General features: G+C 40.3%; 2 protein-coding genes across 2 annotated transcripts; both read left to right on the top strand.

The window, feature by feature from the left end:
- Window positions 1–6839: 6839 nt before the first annotated feature.
- LOC132958598 (E3 ubiquitin-protein ligase TRIM21-like) lies at window positions 6840–10508 on the top strand. Its single transcript, XM_061031546.1, has 10 exons — window positions 6840–6923; window positions 7383–7617; window positions 7720–8089; window positions 8221–8316; window positions 8408–8641; window positions 8740–8887; window positions 8979–9005; window positions 9114–9178; window positions 9523–9639; window positions 9797–10508. The coding sequence occupies exons 1-10, from the start codon at window positions 6890–6892 to the stop codon at window positions 10181–10183; spliced, it is 1713 nt and encodes a 570-aa protein (XP_060887529.1). The 5' UTR covers window positions 6840–6889; the 3' UTR covers window positions 10184–10508.
- Window positions 10509–13450: 2942 nt separating this feature from the next.
- si:dkeyp-74b6.2 (cerebellin-1) lies at window positions 13451–20162 on the top strand. Its single transcript, XM_061031560.1, has 4 exons — window positions 13451–13682; window positions 15642–16372; window positions 17601–17720; window positions 18895–20162. The coding sequence occupies exons 2-4, from the start codon at window positions 16067–16069 to the stop codon at window positions 19090–19092; spliced, it is 624 nt and encodes a 207-aa protein (XP_060887543.1). The 5' UTR covers window positions 13451–13682; window positions 15642–16066; the 3' UTR covers window positions 19093–20162.
- Window positions 20163–20523: the final 361 nt, after the last annotated feature.

Below are 20523 nucleotides of genomic sequence, written 5' to 3'. Positions count from 1 at the left end.
CAAAAAACAATATACGCAGACACAGATTCTGTTAGTTCATTTAAATCCACACAGGTATCTTTGAAGACGTCCCAATCAGTGCAGGAGAAACAATCCTGGAGACACCTCAGCTCAGTAACATAGAGCTGTTGATGTGTCTCGCTGCAAATACTTGGAAATAGGTCAATCCAGGCTTCCTTGAGGTTGGAGGAAATCAGTGGAGGAAGAACTTTCATTTCCTTTGAGTTAGGTTCAGGTTTGTCAGGATATACCTGGCATGAACGGCTCCATGAAAAGATCATTTTACAACAACTTCAGAAGAGTGATGCATTGTTGTTACTATAGTTGGAGATTTGATTAAAATGTCAAACTCTAATCTGCCGTTTTCAAACTCAGGCCCTTTAAAACAGTAAATCGGTCGAGCCGGGCTCGGACAGAACGTGCACAGGCTCAGGTATGGTCGGGCTGGATTTTTTTGGGCCCGATCTAAGCTCTAACTCGCGTTCACACAAAGGAGTTATAAATTGGAACGCACCATAATTAAGACAGCCAACAGCATTTGCATAGAATATGCTGGATTCCTGCTATATTTATGTGTGAAGTGTTGCTGTAGGATGTATCTTTACTCTGTATATCGGTCAATTTCAGTGTAGTAGTCTCATTAATTGATTTAAATATGCATCTATTGTCTCTGTTCTGATGCCGGTCAGATTTGTCTTTTGATGTGTGTTTACGTGGATATCGAGGTGAGTGACTCTGCACATGTTGCTGCTGATGATTGAGAGACACTTGTAATTAGACTAAATGTCCCACACATGAGCACACACAGGAGGTGGAGCATTGTCTACTTAAGACCGTGGCGGGGAATTGTTTGAGAACACGCTGGACAAAGGTCCAGAGGGACTGAAATGTTGTGATTTTTTTCTAATAAATTGGTGACGCTTAGCAAGAGTAGTGTGCAGGATTTTTTCTTTTCAACCTCGAGTCTGCAGACATTCCAGCGGTACATCAGCGATCAACAAAAGACATTACAGATTAGAGAGACTCTGATTTATGAAGTGTAAATACAATGAAACGTTACAGCGAAACCTCTTTGAATAAACAATTAAAGGATTTGCTAGCTCCTATCTTTATTATTGTTGTTGAATAGGCTACTCAAACAGCATAGAAAGAAACCCATTAATTATGTTAATGAAATGTTTTTTGCTTAATGAAAGGAGACAGCCAAAAGTTACACCCAGATTTTATGGCCTCAGGTTTGACATTTTTAGACAGCTGGCAGAGATACGTTGACCTATGAGAAGTATTTCAGTTCATAACCGTTCATTAGGTGATGAACTGGGCTAGGAGAAAAATAACTTACTCTTGGGAAAACGTCCCAAAGAGCTTAAAAATTTGATAATATCCCTCTTTTTTTTATTCTGAGAATAACTGCGCTGAAGCAAATTACAAGAAGCTGGAAAAAGAAAATTCACATCTCAAGGTGACATGGGGTTATAAACAGAAGAGGGCATATGAAGAATGAAAAGGTAACGTGTACATGGATGTCTAGATATAAATTAGGTACATATGCACCTGAGATTATGAGTGAATAAGTTTTATAATCAGGAATATCTTTTTGGTTACTTAAAATCTTCTATGTATCTATTTATTATCTTATTTATTTTTGTATGCATAAGCGTTAACACAAAAATGTGAAGATAACTTGAAACGACAGGAAACGTATTTCTGTAATAACACGATTGGCTGACACAAGAAAATATTTAAAAAATGTCATTTTCTTTCATTTGTCTGAGTCAAAGCCAGTCGTTCAATGAGGTCAGGGCGAGAGAAACGTGACATGTCAAGCCGGCATGATTTATGACAGGACACCACCCAGTTATTAATCCTATTCACTCAAATATCAAAACATTGTCACAGCACTCAACCTACCCTTACGTTCTGCACGAGCGCTTCAACAAAGTCCAATGAGAACCCATCTGCGACTTTATTTGACGGTCAGAACAACCGACGGTCAAAGGGACGGATGCTTGGAGAGGTTGGTCACGGGTGGGAATTAGGCACAGCATGCTTTCTCTGAAGGTAATATTGTAGTTTTTGTAAACAATAAACAACAGACCATTTCATGTTACAGGGCGGCTGTGCCTCAGTGGGAGAGTCGGCCGTCTCTCAACCGGAAGGTCGGAGGTTCGATACCCAGCTCCTGCAGCAACATGTCCGGTGTGTCCTTTGGCAAGACACTTAACCCCAAGCTGCTCCCACTGCTTAGTCAGCGGGGTGTGAATGTGTCTGTATGGGATTAGTTACTTCTGATGGTCACTTTACACAGCAGCTTCAACCATCAGGGTTTGATTGTGTAGGTGTGACCTGTGGTGCTACACAAGCTCAAGTCCATTTACCATTTAGGGTATTCATGTGTCAGGAGTTGAAAAACAGATATGCGTTGTGCTCCTGTTGGTGATGCTATTGGCAGTGACAAAGCATTTGCAATTGATAACCTGTAATTAAAATACCTGCAGGGCCCAGTGATGGATGGATATGTCATTCATCGTCATATCTTGTTTACAGCCGAGTGTGAACGTGCAGCAGCGGCACATGAGCAGATCTAGATATCTCAGTAAAGAATGTGTGGATATGACTTCATAGATCATAAATCATTGTATATGACTCGATGAAAATCTGGAGTTTAATAAGCACTCTAGGGCAGTCACGTTTTTGGTTAACCTATCTCTGTGTTTGTCTTGACTTTTAGCTTGTCAGAAACACATATCAGTACATATATGCAGGCTGAGAGGCAGGTCATATCACCTTCAAACAGTGTAGTGCTACAGGTCTGTCAACTACGTAAAAATAGATAAAACATTAAAACATTAACATATTTTGGTCAGTAAATTAGAGACATGCGGTCAAGTGAACTAAACGTTTTGATTTGACAACCAAAATCTAATCCGATCATCTTTGAGTCCAAGTGAATGTGTTTGCCAAAATTTGAAGAAATTCCCTCCAGTAGCTCCCTAGGTATCCCAATCACAAGAATTGGATCGAAGGGTGGATATAAGGGTGTCCAAGGAGTCAACTGGCACCTCTCCAGCTACCAGACCAATTTCCATACTTTGGTCTGTACCAGGACCTGGTCCAGCAGTCCTCTGGTTCCAACCTAAGACCCTCCACAAGTGTATCCACTGATGTAACAAACTGCCAATAATTAACATGGGCCAAGAAAACAAGCTCGTAAAATAGAGTGTAAGCTACAGTTTACCAAATATCTGTATTTTGACCAACCATTTAAAGATTTACTGTACTCTTACTGCCCTAATATTCCAACAAAAACAGTCCTGCTGCATCAACAAAGTTCCCCAAGATCCAAATCCAGTTTAAGATTTAAATCCAAAACACATTACATCCATACAGGTCCTCACATTGCTTCAAATTTGCAGCTGTTATCCTGATATTTCAATGTATTGCAGGAATATATCATAACATGAATTCCTTTTCTCCGCTTACGGGACATCAACATGGCGACCACACTCAGACAGATAGACACCTCATTTGTCCAATTTACTATCATTCATTTATCATTTCTAGCCAATGAGAGCCTGACTTGAAAGGAGGCATCTGCCCCGATTCTGATGTCACTGTGCGCAGACAAAACTGTGTTGATGAAGCCCTGCTTTATTTCAGCAGTTGAAAGCATTTTGTAATGATTTTTTTAAGAACATAACACGTTCTGAAACTCCAGAATATTAACTTTAACTTTACAAAATAGACCTGTACTTTGAATGGTCCAAGATTCAGTTTCCTCATGATATTAGATAGGAATTCATTGGCAGATTGTACAGGACTCAAAAGGGGAAACCCAAGTAGTTTAAGTAAGATGGAATCAAAGAAGAGATTGATTACGACAAAGCATCTTTTCATCTTTTTTACTGCCCAACCAGAAGGATCTGCGTGTCTGTCTGCTTGTGTTCACACATGTGGGTGTGGATGATTCATTATCTATATTTACTGTGTTGGTTGTGCAAGTGCATAGACTTCATGCGCTACATGCAATCGTGACTACCATCATATTCAAGATGAGATGATTAAGAATGATGTGAGTCAGATGTGCATCTTAACTAACAGCTGTCCAAAGCCAGTCTGAAATTATTTCATATTTGAATTAGACTCTTGGTATGAACATGTTTTCAATTCAACTACTTAACATTATTAACACGATTTTTTTTATTTCCAACTCTCTTCTCATGCCAATTAAAATGTACATAAAACAATTACCGGGAATAATATGAACATTAAAATGACCCATCAGTACTTAAAGTCTTAAAACTTCACTTTCTCTAAATTCTGAAACATTTAACGAGCACTTCTTCTCTTTAAGTATTGTGACTTTTGCTTATTTTTATACTGCAGTAGAAGCTACTTTTATTTAAGTAAGGATCTGAGTTATTTTGTTTTATCCAGAGGATGCCATACACCTCCGATGCATAGAAAAATATTGTCATGTCATTTTGAAAAACAGATTGTACTTCCCTAAGAGTATCACGCAAAACAAATTTGTTGTGCAGGCCTTCAACACACAAACGACCACAAAGACCATTCCGGTGTACAGATTACATAAAGAACTGGCTGGCTCTTTAAATGGCGTCTTAGCATTGCATGTCATGATTGTGGCTATTATCTCTTGAAAGAAATGTGTCAGCAGTACTGAAACAATTACAATGCATTGAGTACATGAGAGAAGACTCAAGTTTGCTTTGGTTGTGTAATGCTACGGTGTGGTTATTTTGAGGCAGAAAAAAGGATGTGGTTATGTTAAGAGAAAACTGGCTCTTTGGGTTGAAATAAAGTTAATACTTGTATGACAGTTATGTATGCAAGTTGGAATATGTTATGTAAAACATTAGTGTATTCAACATTTGTCATGCTCACATAGAGATCCTCCATTACTTGTAGGCTTTTAGACCTCTTTCCAGACCCATAAAAATGTGATTGATGTGAAATATAACACAGCATCATCAGCATGTAGTGTGACTTATTACAGGTGTGATGGATGTGAAATATAACACAGTATCATCAGCGTGTAGTGTGATTTACTACATGTGTTATGGATGTGAAATATAACAGCATCATCAGCGTGTAGTGTGATTTACTACATGTGTTATGGATGTGAAATATAACACAGTATCATCAGCGTGTAGTGTGATTTACTACATGCGTTATGGATGTGAAATATAACACGGCATCATCAGCGTGTAGTGTGATTTAGTACATGTGTGATGGATGTGAAATATAACAGCATCATCAGCGTGTAGTGTGATTTACTACATGTGTTATGGATGTGAAATATAACACAGTATCATCAGCGTGTAGTGTGATTTACTACATGCGTTATGGATGTGAAATATAACAGCATCATCAGCGTGTAGTGTGATTTAGTACATGTGTGATGGATGTGAAATATAACACAGTATCGTCAGCATGTAATGTTACTTAATACAGATATGATGGATGCAGCATATAGCACAGTATCATCTGCATATCGTTAGACTCATTACATATCAGGCAGTAAAAAACTATTTCTTTAAAAAACACTTTTTGGGGGTACAGATGGCCTAGCGCTTAGGTTGCGCCCACTGTATGGAGGCTTTAGTCCACCAAGCTGGCTGCCCGGGTTCAAGTCCACCTTTGGCTTCCCGAGTGTCTTCCCCACTCTCTGTCCACAATTTCCTACTCTGTTTAATGTCCTGCCAAATAAAGGCTAAAAACTCCAAAAATACATCTTAAAAAAACACTCCTTTTTTGCTCTAGTTTTATAACACTTGGCTCCCTGGGGCTGCTGTAGCATAGCTGCTAACTTTCCCTTTTTTTCCTTTTAATAAGTCATATCAAGTCTTTAAAAGTTTAGACCTCTGTCCACCCCAGCTGTTCTTCCATTTACACAAATGTCTTCTTAGCTGTGTTACTACCTCTTCATTCTGAATGTGAACATTGCTGCCCTCAATGGGTCATAAAAAAGTCTAATGAATTTTGGTTTCCTACAGTACTCAAACACTAAACTCCAGGGTGAAAGTCCTCTCTTACCCATTAACCACAACCAACATGAGGTTATGGCGTCCGGGGTTGAAAGCTAACCCAAGGTTCGCCCTCATTTTGGAACAAAGTTTACCCACTCTTCTAACTTTGATTATATTTTCTCTTCTTCGATTCGGTTTGAATCGCCTCCTGTCTCTGAATTTTATCCACTCCTAAACTCGCCTGCACGCTGTCATTGGCTGGGGGAAACACACCAGCCCCAAAACATGAAAATCAAGGCAGAGGATAGGGTCTCTGCAGACACAATCTCCAAGTGATGATTGAGCAGCATTACTATTGTATAAGTCTATATTTTATGTTACAGGAAAAAGGTACTGACTCTATCTTTAAGGAAGTAGATGCTATTTCATGTGTTTTTGTCTTTTCATTAAATAGTATTATTTCTCAGAAATATTTAGAAATGATGCTGACGAGAATGATTAAGGATGAAGTTTATTTAATCATCATTATTTAATTATAGGTTATTAACATATCAGTAAAGGAGTACTCATTCATAAATCTCCATCAGCAAAGGGACACTTTTTTCCATCCACATGACGGCCATAGCACTTTCACGCAATAAAAAAATTTCCCACATTTCGTTATTACACCTTTGCCAAACATTCTGATCCAGCCCAACCCTTCCAGCTCGTGACACTCCGTCGGAGGACAACAATGATTCATGACAAACAGCGGCAGTCAGACCAGAAAAACCAGATCCATTACGGGAAAAGAAGAAAATGAGCGTAAACCAGACGGGGGAGGAGCTACATGTAAACACAGCCACTCTTGTTTGTGGTGATGAATCACCACAAGTATTTAAAGGCCTGCACCTGTGAGGATGAAGCACACTCTCAACATGACTACACAAACAGGTAAGAGTGCCTTGATTTTACTCCTGCAAGAAAACACGAGAAACTTTGCAAATGGATTTCATATTTGATGTGGACGTCTTTAGATAAAATTATACTAGTTATGTGAATTAGTAGTTTTTTTTTTTAACTTTTTGTCATATTGTTCAACCTTGCACACGATTAGCCTTCTTTGAATTACTTTTTCAAAAAATGTAGCAGCAAACATCATTGGCTTTTTTTTTTTTTTGCATCCCAGGGGCTAGTCTTCATGAAAACTGTTGTTTAAAAAAATGTCAAAAGCAGGACACAGAATTAAAGGAATAATTTGTGCAACACAGCTCACTTTTACCACATCACTGAGTGAATTCCAATTCATAGCCCTCTGTGATTGCAACCTGTTTGAATTTCTACTTTTTCTACTGTTTTCACTCAGGTGTGCATGCTAAAGTGTGATCTTGTGTTCCCCCCCCCCCCCCCCAGCTTTAAACATGGCCTCTGTGCCACTCGAGTTACAATTCAGGTGCTGCATTTGTCTGGACACCTTCACCGACCCCGTCTCCATCCCGTGTGGACACAACTTCTGCATGGATTGCATCGAGGGCTTCTGGGACACCAAGAACCAGTCGCAGTGTCCGCTGTGCAAAGAGACATTCAGGACACGTCCAACGCTCCGGATCAACCGAGGATTTGCGGACATCGTTGAAATATTCAATAGGTTTGTTTTGCCAGCGTTTTCAGCTGATCAATATTTTCATGTTATTTCATATCCACCATGAAAACAAACTGAGACTAACCATGACTATTCCAAAACAAAAAGGTCCCCGATACAAGACCTAATCCAGGAGGAGGACGAAGGGAATCATTACTCGCACCAGGTTATACACGCAGAAGACGTTCCCTGTGATATCTGCCCCAGGAATAAGTCGACGTCAGTGAAGTCGTGCCTCGTGTGTCAGACGTCATACTGTGACCTTCACCTCACGCCCCACCTGAGGGACGCAGTGCTGCAAAGACACCGGCTGACAGACCCGGCCACTTTCTCCACCAGCCACCTCTGCAGGAAGCACAACAAGCCGCTGACCATGTTCTGCAGGAAGGACCAGGCGCCCGTGTGCGAGGACTGCACAGAGAGGGATCACAAACAACACAACGTGGTCGTCATAGACAAAATGAGCAAGAAGTTTAAGGTGAGGAATTTTGTTTTTATTAAACTCATCCTCAAATGAATTAGTTTGAAATTAAATCTGGCCTTTCTACTTGCAAATATGTCTCCGTATTTTTTTCCCAAAGTGATTTTTTAACTTCTTTTTTTTTGCAGACTCGTTTGAGGGGAAGCAAAACTGAAATCCAGCAGATGATCCATGAACGACTGACGAAAATGGAGCAGATGAAAAACTCAGTGGATCTAAGCAAAGTAAGTTTGCTCTCTCCCAGAAATGCATGGCATTTAAAAAAAATTGTTATAGGGACTGTTTGTATTTATATGTTCTGTTTAAAATCGACAGAAAATCAAAGAGAAGGAAGTACTGCGCAGTGCCAAGGTTTGCTCCCTGTTGATCGCCACCGTGGAGAGACACCAGGCCGAGCTGGAGGAGGAGCTGGAAAAGAGGCAGCAGGAGGCCGAGAGGAGAGTTGAGCATCTGCTGGGTGAGCTGGAGCAGGAAATCCAAGATCTGCAGAACAGGAGCAACGAGCTGCAGCACCTGGAGCTCACGCAGAACCCCGTGCACCTCCTGCAGGTACATATACCCGAAAAAAAAACACATTTCATGGAAGTGTTGTGGCGTCATTTCAAGAGACGTACTCATGACAATCCCTTGTGTCCGCCCTATTTTAGAGTTTCCCGTCTCTGAGCAGACTCCCGTCTACCAAAGAGTGGTCGGCGGTCACGGTGCACTCAGATAACTTCATGGGGACGGTGACCAAAGCTGTCTACAAGATTGTGGATCTCTGGCAACAACTCGCCGACAGACTTTCTGCAGAAGGTCAGTAATCTTTTTGGCAGAATTCTTTCACAGATTCAAGAAAAGCAAGGCATGAAAATAACCCTTTATTCTCCTTTTTATTTGTTTGCAGAGGCAGAACAGATGCATCAATATGCAGGTAAGCTTCCAATCCCACAACCATGTGTTTATCCTAATGACATATTTGAACCCTGACTTGTAGCTCTTTGACGGCTCCACTCACTGATGTCCCTCTTTGTTTCTGCAGTTGACGTCACTCTGGATCCTGACACTGCTTCGGGTTGGCTGGTCGTGTCTCCAGACAGAAAGAAGGTATTGTCACATGTCATGATCTCAATGTGTGAAGAACAAGAGTGTTAAAATGAAACCAATAATTCTTCAGATATCTTTAGTGGGGTCGCACATTTCAGACTATGAAAGAAGTCGGTGTTATCTTCTGCTCAGACGCAGCAGGCTGAGCTAAAATTGTTTGACGTTTTGTTCTGATACATTCCCGACTGTGTTCCATTTCGCTGCAGTGAAGGTGGAAAAGTTCTCACTTTCATTTTGGTTTAGGTTTGGTTGTGAAAAGCATGTCAGCGTGAGGGGGGAATAGGCCAAAAAAATGCTTTGCTGGCTTTTACGACACTGACAGTTACACTGATTTGACCCTTTAGGTGCACAGTCAAATGAAGAAGGATCACGTCACGGACAATCCTCAGAGATTTGACGCCTGCGTCTGCTTGTTGGGGAAACAAAGCTTCAAATCTGGAAGGCGCTACTGGGAAGTTCAGGTACGAGACCAAAAACAAGAAAAAAGTCCTTGAATTTCACTTTCTTTTTTCACTAATCAGAGTTCAGTGTGTCCTGTCTGTCAAAAAACGAGGTTTCTTTTGGTCTCTCACTTTGCTGTTGGCCGTCTGACTCACCATTTTCAACGTTGTGTTTCAGGTTGGAGATAAGACCGACTGGGATCTCGGCTTGGCGAGGGAGTCCATCAACAGGAAGGGGGCCATCTCAGTGAGTCCCAACAGCGGTTACTGGGCGATTTGTCGGAGGAGAGGCGGCAGTCTCAGCGCGTGCGCCGGCCCCTCCGTCAACCTCCAGCTTCAGGAAATCCCCAAGAAAGTGGGCGTGTTCCTGGATCACGACGCAGGGTCTGTGTCCTTCTACGACGCCGATTCAAAGACTCACATCTACACTTACAGCGGATGTTCCTTCAGCGAGCCCCTCTATCCCTACTTTAACCCCTGTGTTCAAGACAATGGAAAGAACATGGCCCCCTTGATCATCTGTCCTCTCGAGGAGCAGTACATAACCCTTGAGTCAGATGTTTGATTTGAAATGAAATAGGATGTCAGGGAAACTAAAGGCCATTTTCAACCTATTTTGGTTTGGACACATTTATTTTACTGTATTAGTATTTAACCATCACTGGCCTGCAACAGGCTGAAACCACCGGATATTTCTGTTTTTATGATGCAGCATTCATTTTCTCTTCAAACATTTGTAAATGCTTGTTTTATGATAGCAGATCTCGAATGTATAGCAAACGCTTTATATGTGGTGAAAGGAACTGTGAAAACTAGAAACCCGTATTCTTTGAGACATTTAAGTGTGAAGCTGAAAAAAACTGTCCTTTGAAAAATAAAAATAACTGAAATTATCCCATTTTTGCCGCCTCATTTTGTATTCCTGTCCATCTAGATGATGTAATTTCTTCTTTTCTGACCTTAAAACTAATTAAACTGCAAAGTCAGCTTATTAAAGTACTTATTAAAACTTAAGTAGCAACAAGTTAAGGAATATTATTACCTTCATCTCTATTTAGAGATCTACGTAAAAAAACTGTCAAATCTGTTCAATGAGGTTTTTGATTTTCATTCCACATTCGTTTGTAATGAAATGTGTTTGCATTTGGAGCAGTATTGGCCAATCACGTATCAGCAGGCTGTGATGTATGCAGGAACAGATCATGTGGAGAGCGAAAGCAGGCCATACACATTCAGTGGTAATCACACTCCAGATCCCATCATCAGTAAAAGTGCAGCTAACAATAAAATATACTATATTGATGGGGGGAGCCAGATACGTAGCCTTGTGGTTCCCCCATATTCAGAAGCCTCAGCTCTTGGGATGGGCGGCACACACCCCTTTTCAAGTGGTCTCGGTACGATTCTTTGGGTTTCACAGCTTTCACATGGACGTGAGTTGGCCTTCACCGAACCAAACAAGTTAGGGGTGAAAAAATGCCCAGTGAAGACATAATTTGAAAAAGAAGTCTTGGCTCAGAGATGTCTAGCGCGGTTAGCTACACCAGAATTACCGAGATTTCCCAGAGGCCCTATGTTGTTTTCCAACAATGACAGACAGTGATGGCCTATTTGATTTAGGCAGCTATTTGAGCTGTTAACATAACTTGTTTGTGTTTGGTGGAGTCCACAGCCTCATGAGTCATCACATTGTTTTGCGAGTCTCTTTTCATTCACTTTGTTTTCTTAAATACATGTGGACCAACTGTTTGTATTCAACACAAAAGGCACAAATCCATTCTGAATTAGTGGACCAGAACGTGCATTCACATGGCACATCCAGGCCACGTGATTTAGATTCTCCTGCGCCGGTTTTGTTTGTCTTAGGGCGCGGTCACACTGGCCATCCATACCGTGCCCAAGCACGCTTCAACGCTAAAGTCCAGTTCGTTTGACCAGTGTGACCGCTCCGTATCGTGCTCAGGCACGGTACACTTCCTTGGCTTTGGCACACTTCGGAGAGGTGTGCTTCGGCACGGTACACTTCATGCACGAGCACAAGCACGCGGGTGCACAACGCTGACAGCCTTCATTAAGGAGAAATCCAGAGTTTCATGTCTGTATCTGAATAACATGACACAATATAAGAAACAAAGTAGCTGTCATGTTCTCTGTGTTGTTCTCCGATGTGCAGGCATCCGCATGGACTCGCGCACAGACTCGGCTGCGCGTCTATTTTATTTTTTAATTCATTTATTGCTGCGTCTGATTAAAATGGCTTAAAATAAGCTGCAAAGTCAGTAAAGTAGCTGTCATGCTCTCTGTGTTGTTCTCTGATGTGCAGACGCGGACTCGACTGCGCGTCTCTTTTTCTCTCTCTCTCTCTCTCGTCCGCCTGTTTGTAAACTGAGCATGCTTCATAATAACATAAAGCGTGCATGTGTTGTATTACAACGTTATGTACAAGAGGTAATCGTGCTTAAGCACGGATAGTCCTGGCCAGTATGACCGCGGGCCGTGCCGGCCAGCGTGGGAAAGGCGCAGCGGGAGGGGCAATCGTGCTTGGGTACAGCACGGTACAGATGACCAGTGTGACCGCGCCCTTAAAGAGTAACCAAGCCTCCTCCACCCTAAACTAAATATTGGCTCCCGACCTTGACCCCATAAGGCTCACGTTAAAATCTGAAACAAATATTGTGATGAATAAAAAGGCAGGTACAACAATGCACAACAATATATAAAAGTCACTGCTGTTTGTGAACTACCCTGACCTGCATCACAAAATATGCCACACCTCTGTGGTTTTTCTGTAAAACATTTAAACAATGAGCACCTGGCGTCGATGCCAGTAACACAAACAAAAGAGAATAGTTGGACCAAGAGTTTCTCTCGTAGTTGAATCCTTTCTTACATAAAGATGTTATTGAACAAATTTCCAGTATATGACCTAAGGCTAAAAAATAAACTGTTAAACGTTATAAAATATGATGTGTACGACTCATATCTACCTACCTACTAAAGCAATGAATGGCCTCTTTAGTTGTTGATCTTTTATAATTTACCTCCATGACACCATGCATTTTACTCATTCTTACTATTAATTTGGTCCTGGATGCTATTGATACTCTTACGTTCACTGGATGGATGGAACTCGGGCCTATGCACTTCCTATTATCATTTGTAATAGGTTAGGCCTCGTCTTTGACATTTGGTGTTCCTCAGGGATCAATACTGGGCCCGTACCATTTCTCATTCTATACATTTATAGATGTGAAACAATTTTTTCTAATTTTAAGTCATATATAAATCTCAAGTCTTGGTTATACATCCCAGGTTAGGTCTTAAGCTTAGGCCAACAAGTCCCAAGTAAATTCTGTAACTAAAACAAGCCTCTTTTTTTTCCGTCTACTGACAAACACTGACAAACATTTCCCTCTCCTCTCACAAAATTTTAAAATCATTAGTGGATATAAAGTTTTATAAGGCTTCAGTAGTTATAGGTCTGAGTTGACCTCATTCACAACTTTCCATTGATTGATTTCGAAGTCCGTGTCACAAAGTACAAACAATTATTTTCATATTAAGAATTTTTTTGTCCAAACCCCAAAAGTCTTTTGAAAAAGTCTGGGATTTTTGGTAGAGACTTAATTATCAGTAAAAAAAAAAAAAAAAACATGAGTTGAACCATCATTTGAAGCTAAAATGACCATATCGAACCTATCTCTTAGCTATAAAAGTTATACGTTTTCCTCCCTTAAAAAATAAATATAGCCATTTTTTGCATTTTAGCCTTCCAAAAAAAATAAAAACATGAGGAGGAGGGAGGGGAAACAGGTACAGTAGGGGGTTGAGGAGCTGTGAGAACAGAAGGGCTGAGATGCTCGTGAAGAGATTAAACGTCTGCTAGAACGCAGGGGTCTGAAACAGAGAGATAGTAATAGGGACAGAGGGAGCGAGATTGGGAAAAGAGAGGGAAAGGAACAGAACTAAAGCTGAAGGTAACAGAGAACCCAGGCTCTTGGGATGCTTCAACTTTACTGCAGATATTTTTATTTTTACTGTAAAGCCAACACTTAAAGTCAGAGGTAAGTGTTATATTTTTAAAGACATATTTGTTTATTTGTATTTAAAATATAGTAAAGGTTTTTGTTCATTTTAGTGTGGACTGCTTTGTTAGAGCTATTTTATCCAATTTAACCAACTCTGCATGAAATGTAAGATTTTCACTTAATTTTGACAAATTGTATTTTATTGCAAAACATTTTAATATATTGCATGAATACTTAGATGTATGATCACAATTTGTGTTCACCAGTTGTCCACTCATACTGTATAATGCTTGAGCCTATATTGTCATATCTGTATTTATAGTGGGTTTATTTATAGTGTCTGTGTGTAAAGGAATGCAAGTGCAGTGAAAATGCTTCAATTGGAAAGGTGCAGGGGGAGAAAGTGTGGGAGTGTTTATCCACAGATGGCCTCTCCATGGAGGGATTGTGATAGTCTATTGCCCCCTCCCCCTCTTGAGTCCAGCTGGCATTACTCATGCGGGATTCTTCCTGGCCAAACCATTACCTCATCAATTTTTCTCTTCCTAATATCCTCCTGCCAGATAATCATTTTCCTCTTAATATTCTCAGCCCCTTTGTCCCACATCTCACTTTTTATTAGATGCTTGTTTTTCTGTTTTTCTTGAACTTAGAGTAGTTGACCCGCAATATTTTTGGCAGGAGATGATTTAGTCAATCCATTTTGGCACTTAGCATTACAAGTCTGTGAAATAAATATCTTATTTTTGTGGTGTAAAACCAATTATTTTGGTTAACATGGTGGTTAATTATACAAACAATTCAACAAAGAACAGAACGCTTATATCATAATTTAGAGAGGTTTAGATTACATTGCCACTTGATTTTTGGAAATGTTTCTGACATGAGGAAATCTCAAACCCAAATGTCAAGTAGGTTTGTTCATACAAATAGATAAATGACAGACTGTTTATTGTCCAGGAACAAAACACACTGAATAAAATTACATTTAGGGCTCTTAAAAAAAAATTCCTGTGTGTTTATCCAGTTTTAAAGTCAATAAGATCCATCCAATTAAAATTTGTTTGGAGATTCGTCAGCCAAATGAGAAATTCTATGAACATGCCAACCACAAAAAGAAGGCTGGTAAAAAATAACAGTAACAACAACAACATTGTGTCGGTCTCCAAAATTGAGCTCGACAGTGAACACAAATTCTAACCATCAAACCGGAGATACAGGTTTCCTCGTTTTATCAGTGTTAAATTGAAACTCATAACCCAATCCTATAATTGAATATGACGCTCAATCTCAGATCTGAGATCTGATACTGGCATGTTTTTGACTACATTTTTGTCTTTTCATTGATGTTGCATAAGGAGCTGCCATGATGGAAAAAAAATGTTCAGGAAATGTCGAACTTTGAATTTGACTAAATTTTTCTTTTTTATTTGAGCTTCCCTCACTAACAACTCAGTGAAAAAGTCAAGACAAATTATATACTGAGTATTTACAAGAGAACCATCGCATTTTGACATTAAAGAATTTAACATTCCCAGCACACTGCTTCAGTGTTAACATCAATGCTCAACTACTTCTCGTGTTCAGATACACAGAGCCTCTTTACTTTCCATTTCTTTGATGCATTTGTTGCTTAAAGTTGAAGGTTTTCATAGTTGTGTTTTACTTTATTGAATTTCAAAAAAAGGAGAGGCGTTATGGTGGTTATCTTACACATAATACACAGTTTAAATGATTGCATCCATGTTGTATCCACAAAACCATAGGCATTATATTTCAAGCTAAGTTTGTAGATGTACTTTGATTTTGAATATCTTTCCCAGCCAATGCTTCTATAGTTCTTCGGGGGCCCTCAGAGGTCAAATGGCAAGCAATTGACCCCAATAGAAATGAGTGATAAAGTAGCCAAGCTTCAGTCATGTCATTGTTATTTTATGTATAAAAATGTACTGGTTATACATAAATGTGTGACATGTCATCTCCTGCTTCAAACAGGCCTGAGGCCCTTTCAGCCCTGGAACCAGTTTGGATTTGTGTTTCAGCCCTCAGTTGGCAGATCGCCATTATTGCCGTCAAGTGAGAAGCTGAATAGCCTCAACCTAGTCTGTCCATATAAAGACTTTCTGTTTGTTGTGGGAAGCTACCATATTGGTGCCAACTGGTAACCGTCATTTGAAAGACTCAATCTCCAACTTGAGCTGGGAATTTTCTGAATCATTAAATGTCTGAAGAGACGCAAGAAACCCTTGGCTAAAGAGTTCTTTTGAGGAGAAATGATGATCCTGTTGGTTAAGTAACGTGTACACAACATTTGATAAATTCTCTTGAGAGGATTTGTGGTGGCTATTCAGTCACAGCTGGGAGTAAAACCATCAACAAAGAGCAAAAAAAAACAGCGAAGCTCATCCAGTTTTGGAGCTATGCCCTTTCCATCTCCTCCCTTCTTGCCTTACTTTTCTCATCGATCCGTTTTTTTCCTGGGACTGCTTGTTGTGGTTCTTCGGGGGCCCTCGGAGGTCAGTTGCCAGAATGACACTGAACCAATCGTTTTGGAGGGAAAGTGTCTGGTGGTCTGTGACTCCACCCCCTCGGCTGAGCCATCGGGTAATGCTCTGGGAATGTCGGTGAGGTCAGGAACTGGTCGCGTGGCGTTTTCAGCCATCCGAAACACCAACCATGAGCCCTCGGAGATGAGCAACCGAACCATGACCATCTACTTTGACCAGGTTGGTCTCAGTCACGTTTGGAGATCAGACATAAATGAAAGAAGCAATACCATTGTTTTTTTAATGTGTGAGTTGATATGTTTCTAGTTGGTGATTGTTCAATAGATTGGGAATGCTCACAGATAATAAAGCTTGAGTTACCAATATCTCAGTTCAAAATCAACATATTTTACATTGTACGCAGGACACACTTATTTGAATGAAAGAAAATACATTTCATTGTACCCAAAAACCCTGTCTTTTTAGCAAAAAGTTATGATCAGCTCAGTATCTGATCAGCAAGTTTATTTACCTTTGTTATCTTGTTAGCATGCTAATGCCCATCATAAGAACCCAGGCAACACAAAATCCAAACGACAAACAAAGATTTAAAAAGAAGTGACGGGTTCTGCGTGCCTTATCTCCTCAGGGGGGTCATTCCAAAGACGAGGGGCCTTGATAAAAAAAAGGCTAAGGCTGCATGCTAGCTTATACAGTGACAGTAGTTAGTATAGTATTGGACAATGGTGGCATTATAGAAAATTCAGATGATCTCACAGTTATACCAAATCATCCTGAGAGGAAAATTAAATTGCTTTACCAATTTTCAAGAAAATTCATCAAATAGTTGTGGAGATATTTCCATTTAAAGCAGTGAACATTGCCACAAAGTGGGAGAAAACTGCCTCTTCCTGTTGTCACTAAGGGGAAGTTATTCTTATTGGAAGTCTGAGTTGGAATTGCCCACCAGCCTTTCGTCTGTGCACGTGCTACAAAGACAAAACGTAGACTACTAATTACGGTGAGTAAGAGTTTCATCAACAAGCATTTTCTGAGTCATTTCCGGTGAGTCACTATCACAGTTAGAGCTTAGGGCTCAATAATGAGGCTACACAACAAACAATTAAAAACGGGTATACTTTTAAGTCTAACATTATGGAACAAAAGCCATAATTACAGTTTAAAGTGAGTGATTTATTGTTGAATACCGATTTTATTATGAGTGATCTTGAAGCGACAAATGTTGTTAATTTGTCTCTTTTGTATCCTGTGTCTGGTTTCCTGCATCGTAAAACAAATATCCTGCTTTGTGTGTAGTTTTGGTAGGCCAACTGTTTTTAAAATCAGAAAAATACCCTAATAACATATTTTTAATAAAATATCTCTATAATTTAATACACCATCAGTAGACCAACTTAAGGCCTTACTGTACCAATAATAATCTCTCTTCATCTCTTTTTCTTCTTAGATTCTAGTAAACGTTGGCAGCCACTTTGATCCTGCGAGGAGTATCTTTGTGGCCCCCAGAAAAGGAGTCTACAGTTTCAGCTTTCATGTTGTCAAAGTTTACAACCGGCAGACAATACAAGTAAGAACAGTATGGCTTAAAGGTCAAATCTTTTGCAAAATACAATTAACCATGTTTTTGAAACACTATTATGTGTCCCTAGTCTGTCTACCAACCCCCCAATTATAAGAAAGCTCCACTTTTCAGAAAATGTGCCCTCAAACACCTCAATTGGAGATTTTCCCTCAAGGGCAGTAACCCCTCCCCCCAAGGTGATGCTGCCTCATTTAGGTGATTTCCCTGCCCTCTGAGTCCGCCGTTCTACTGTAAACAATTGAGCACGTTGAATGAAAGCTCGAGGTACATCCCCTTCCAGAAAGGGGTGTGGTCGAACAGAGCTCACTTTCACTTAAAGCTACAGACACCAAAAAAGCCTGTTCTGGGCAGGGCTGAAATATAGGGGTTTATAGGCATGATCAAATACAGGGTCAGAGTGGATTTGTAGGAAGAAACTTCAAAGACACGGTTTGGGGAGCTCTGAGACTTATTTAAACCTATTGAAAAGGAGTACAATATGTGACATTTAAAAGAACAGTTCAATCCACTATCAGCCCTCCAATAATTTACTATTCTACATATAATCTTATTTCAGTTCTTCCAAAAACAAAATTAACAAAAAAAATGTTTATTTCTTGATTTGAAGCAAACAAGTTTCCCAAGGAACGTAGGAAGATACTGTTCTTCAGTGATGACAACCAATACCAGCAAATCTTTTTTTTAAATGCAGTGTATTTATTGTACAGACTCATCAAATAAGACATAAAATGTCAAATAGTGAGCTTCGGTGTCGCTGAACATTTGAGGTGCTCCTGGACAGTCACATTTCGAAGCTTAGGGACATTAACAAAGCTGCTGATTTTACAAGTCGGGATTCAGAAAATCTTTCTAGTACTAATCTACGAAGTTGTTATTGTAGCTGCTCAATTGTCTTTAAGGAAACTAGCCAACAGGTTAAAACCTGCCTACAACTACAGTACATGGTTATGTGTCTAGCTGACATGATACTGTATTGTTCTGACTGTAAAGGCAAAGCAAGTTTATTTATATAACACCTTTTAGACACCAATTCAAAGTGCCTTTAATGACCCAAAAAAAGATCAAATTCATGTCTCCTGGGCATCATTTCCCAGGAAATGTCCCCCACAGTTTCCACTTTTCTTACTCTTATCTCATTCTCTTCACCCATCTCTCTCAGGTGAGTTTGGTCCTGAACGGCTGGCCGGTGATATCAGCTTTCGCAGGTGATCAGGACGTGACCAGGGAAGCTGCCACCAATGCTGGACTGGTGATAATGGAGAGAGGGGACAAGGCTTACCTCAAACTGGAGAGAGGGAACCTGATGGGAGGGTGGAAGTATTCCACCTTCTCTGGGTTTCTGGTGTTTCCTTTGTAGATCTGCTTGCGGTAGGATGAAGAACCTGTTCTTGTTGTTGCACAGGGGAAGTAAGGGAGGGCCAGCTTTGAAAACAGATTGTATAAAGAAAGAAAGGAAATTGGAAAGATCATTGAACACAAGCTGAACACTATGCTGAAGTTGGAAGTGACAGCAAACTGGTTTGATGCAATGACTCATATCAAATTGACTTTGCACCAAATAATTCTGAATGTAGTCTACATTTATGTTATTCTACTTTGTCTAAGTCTTGTCTAACTACTGTATGTGTTGTATATGCTTGCTAACAACCAGGTTTCAACCTGTCAGAGGATTGTAATTTTGATTTAAGCCCGGCGTACACTGTATGATTATATACTATTTTTGGGGGAATGTCAGCTCACACTGTACAACTGAATCATTTGCAACACACAAACCAAAGCTCACAATTTACTGTATGTGCACAGACTGTATGAGTTAAATCAGGATGGAGCATTCACAGTTGTCAATAGATATATGTGTATTTTTGTCTCGTATGCACGGCTCAAATTCAAACACCGGCAAAAACTTACTCACTCACTCTCTCTATCACACTCAGCGTGAACGATAAACACAAGCTGACTAGCAGCTACATCATAACAAATGTTCCCTGTCAGATGGAGGCCTGCAGATATTTCCTGCCGATGTTTCTTTCATGATTTGAGGGGGAGACAGAAACAACCATGCCTGCTGATTTTCGGACGCAATTGTCTGTCAATTTGTGTAGGCAGTTTCTTGGTTTTAATAACAGTTCATAGCTCCAGTACAGGGGTGTGCACAAATCATTTGGGAGGAGGGGGCCCAGGAGAAAGTTGTGGACACCCACAGTTGAGGAATCGGCTTGTGGCTCTGCGCGATTTTTTATGTGCCAAACATGCCAGAAAATCATCAGTCCGGTTGGGAGCAGCTGATTGGGCTGGGAGGGGCCATCGTGCAGTCGTCCGACTCAAAATACGGGTTTAAATTTGCCAGAAATTGTACAGTGAACGCCGCCTTTACTGCATGGAATACAGAGCTACAATTGTTGAATCAATAAAGAAAATCATGGTGTCTATTGTCTACCTTTGAGTCTATCTATTCATCCATCCATCTACCTGCTAGCTTAACTGGGTAGCTTCTTAGAATCCACTTTTTCTTGCTTCACCGTTCTACCTGTGGTTTCCGTGGTCAGAAATCACAGGAGACAATTATTGGTCTGCTCCATGGCCAAAGTTGTAGCTAACTCTGGGGCTAACCCCTTCACTTAAAGTCATCAGCAAGTAGTAAGCAGACACGGGGAGTCCGGCTTGAGTCTCCAGTAGTTGGAGCATTTATACTACTGCTTACTACATGCTCCTTGAAAATGCTGACACTATTATAGCCTCCGAAACAACCCCTAAAAAACCTCATACACATGCCATCAATCACCTGATG

This window comes from Labrus mixtus, chromosome 23 (genome assembly GCF_963584025.1).
Source record: "Labrus mixtus chromosome 23, fLabMix1.1, whole genome shotgun sequence".
Taxonomy (NCBI): Eukaryota; Metazoa; Chordata; class Actinopteri; order Labriformes; family Labridae; genus Labrus; species Labrus mixtus.
The sequence above is the reverse complement of the archived record's forward strand: the minus strand, read 5'-3'. Positions and strand labels throughout refer to the sequence as shown.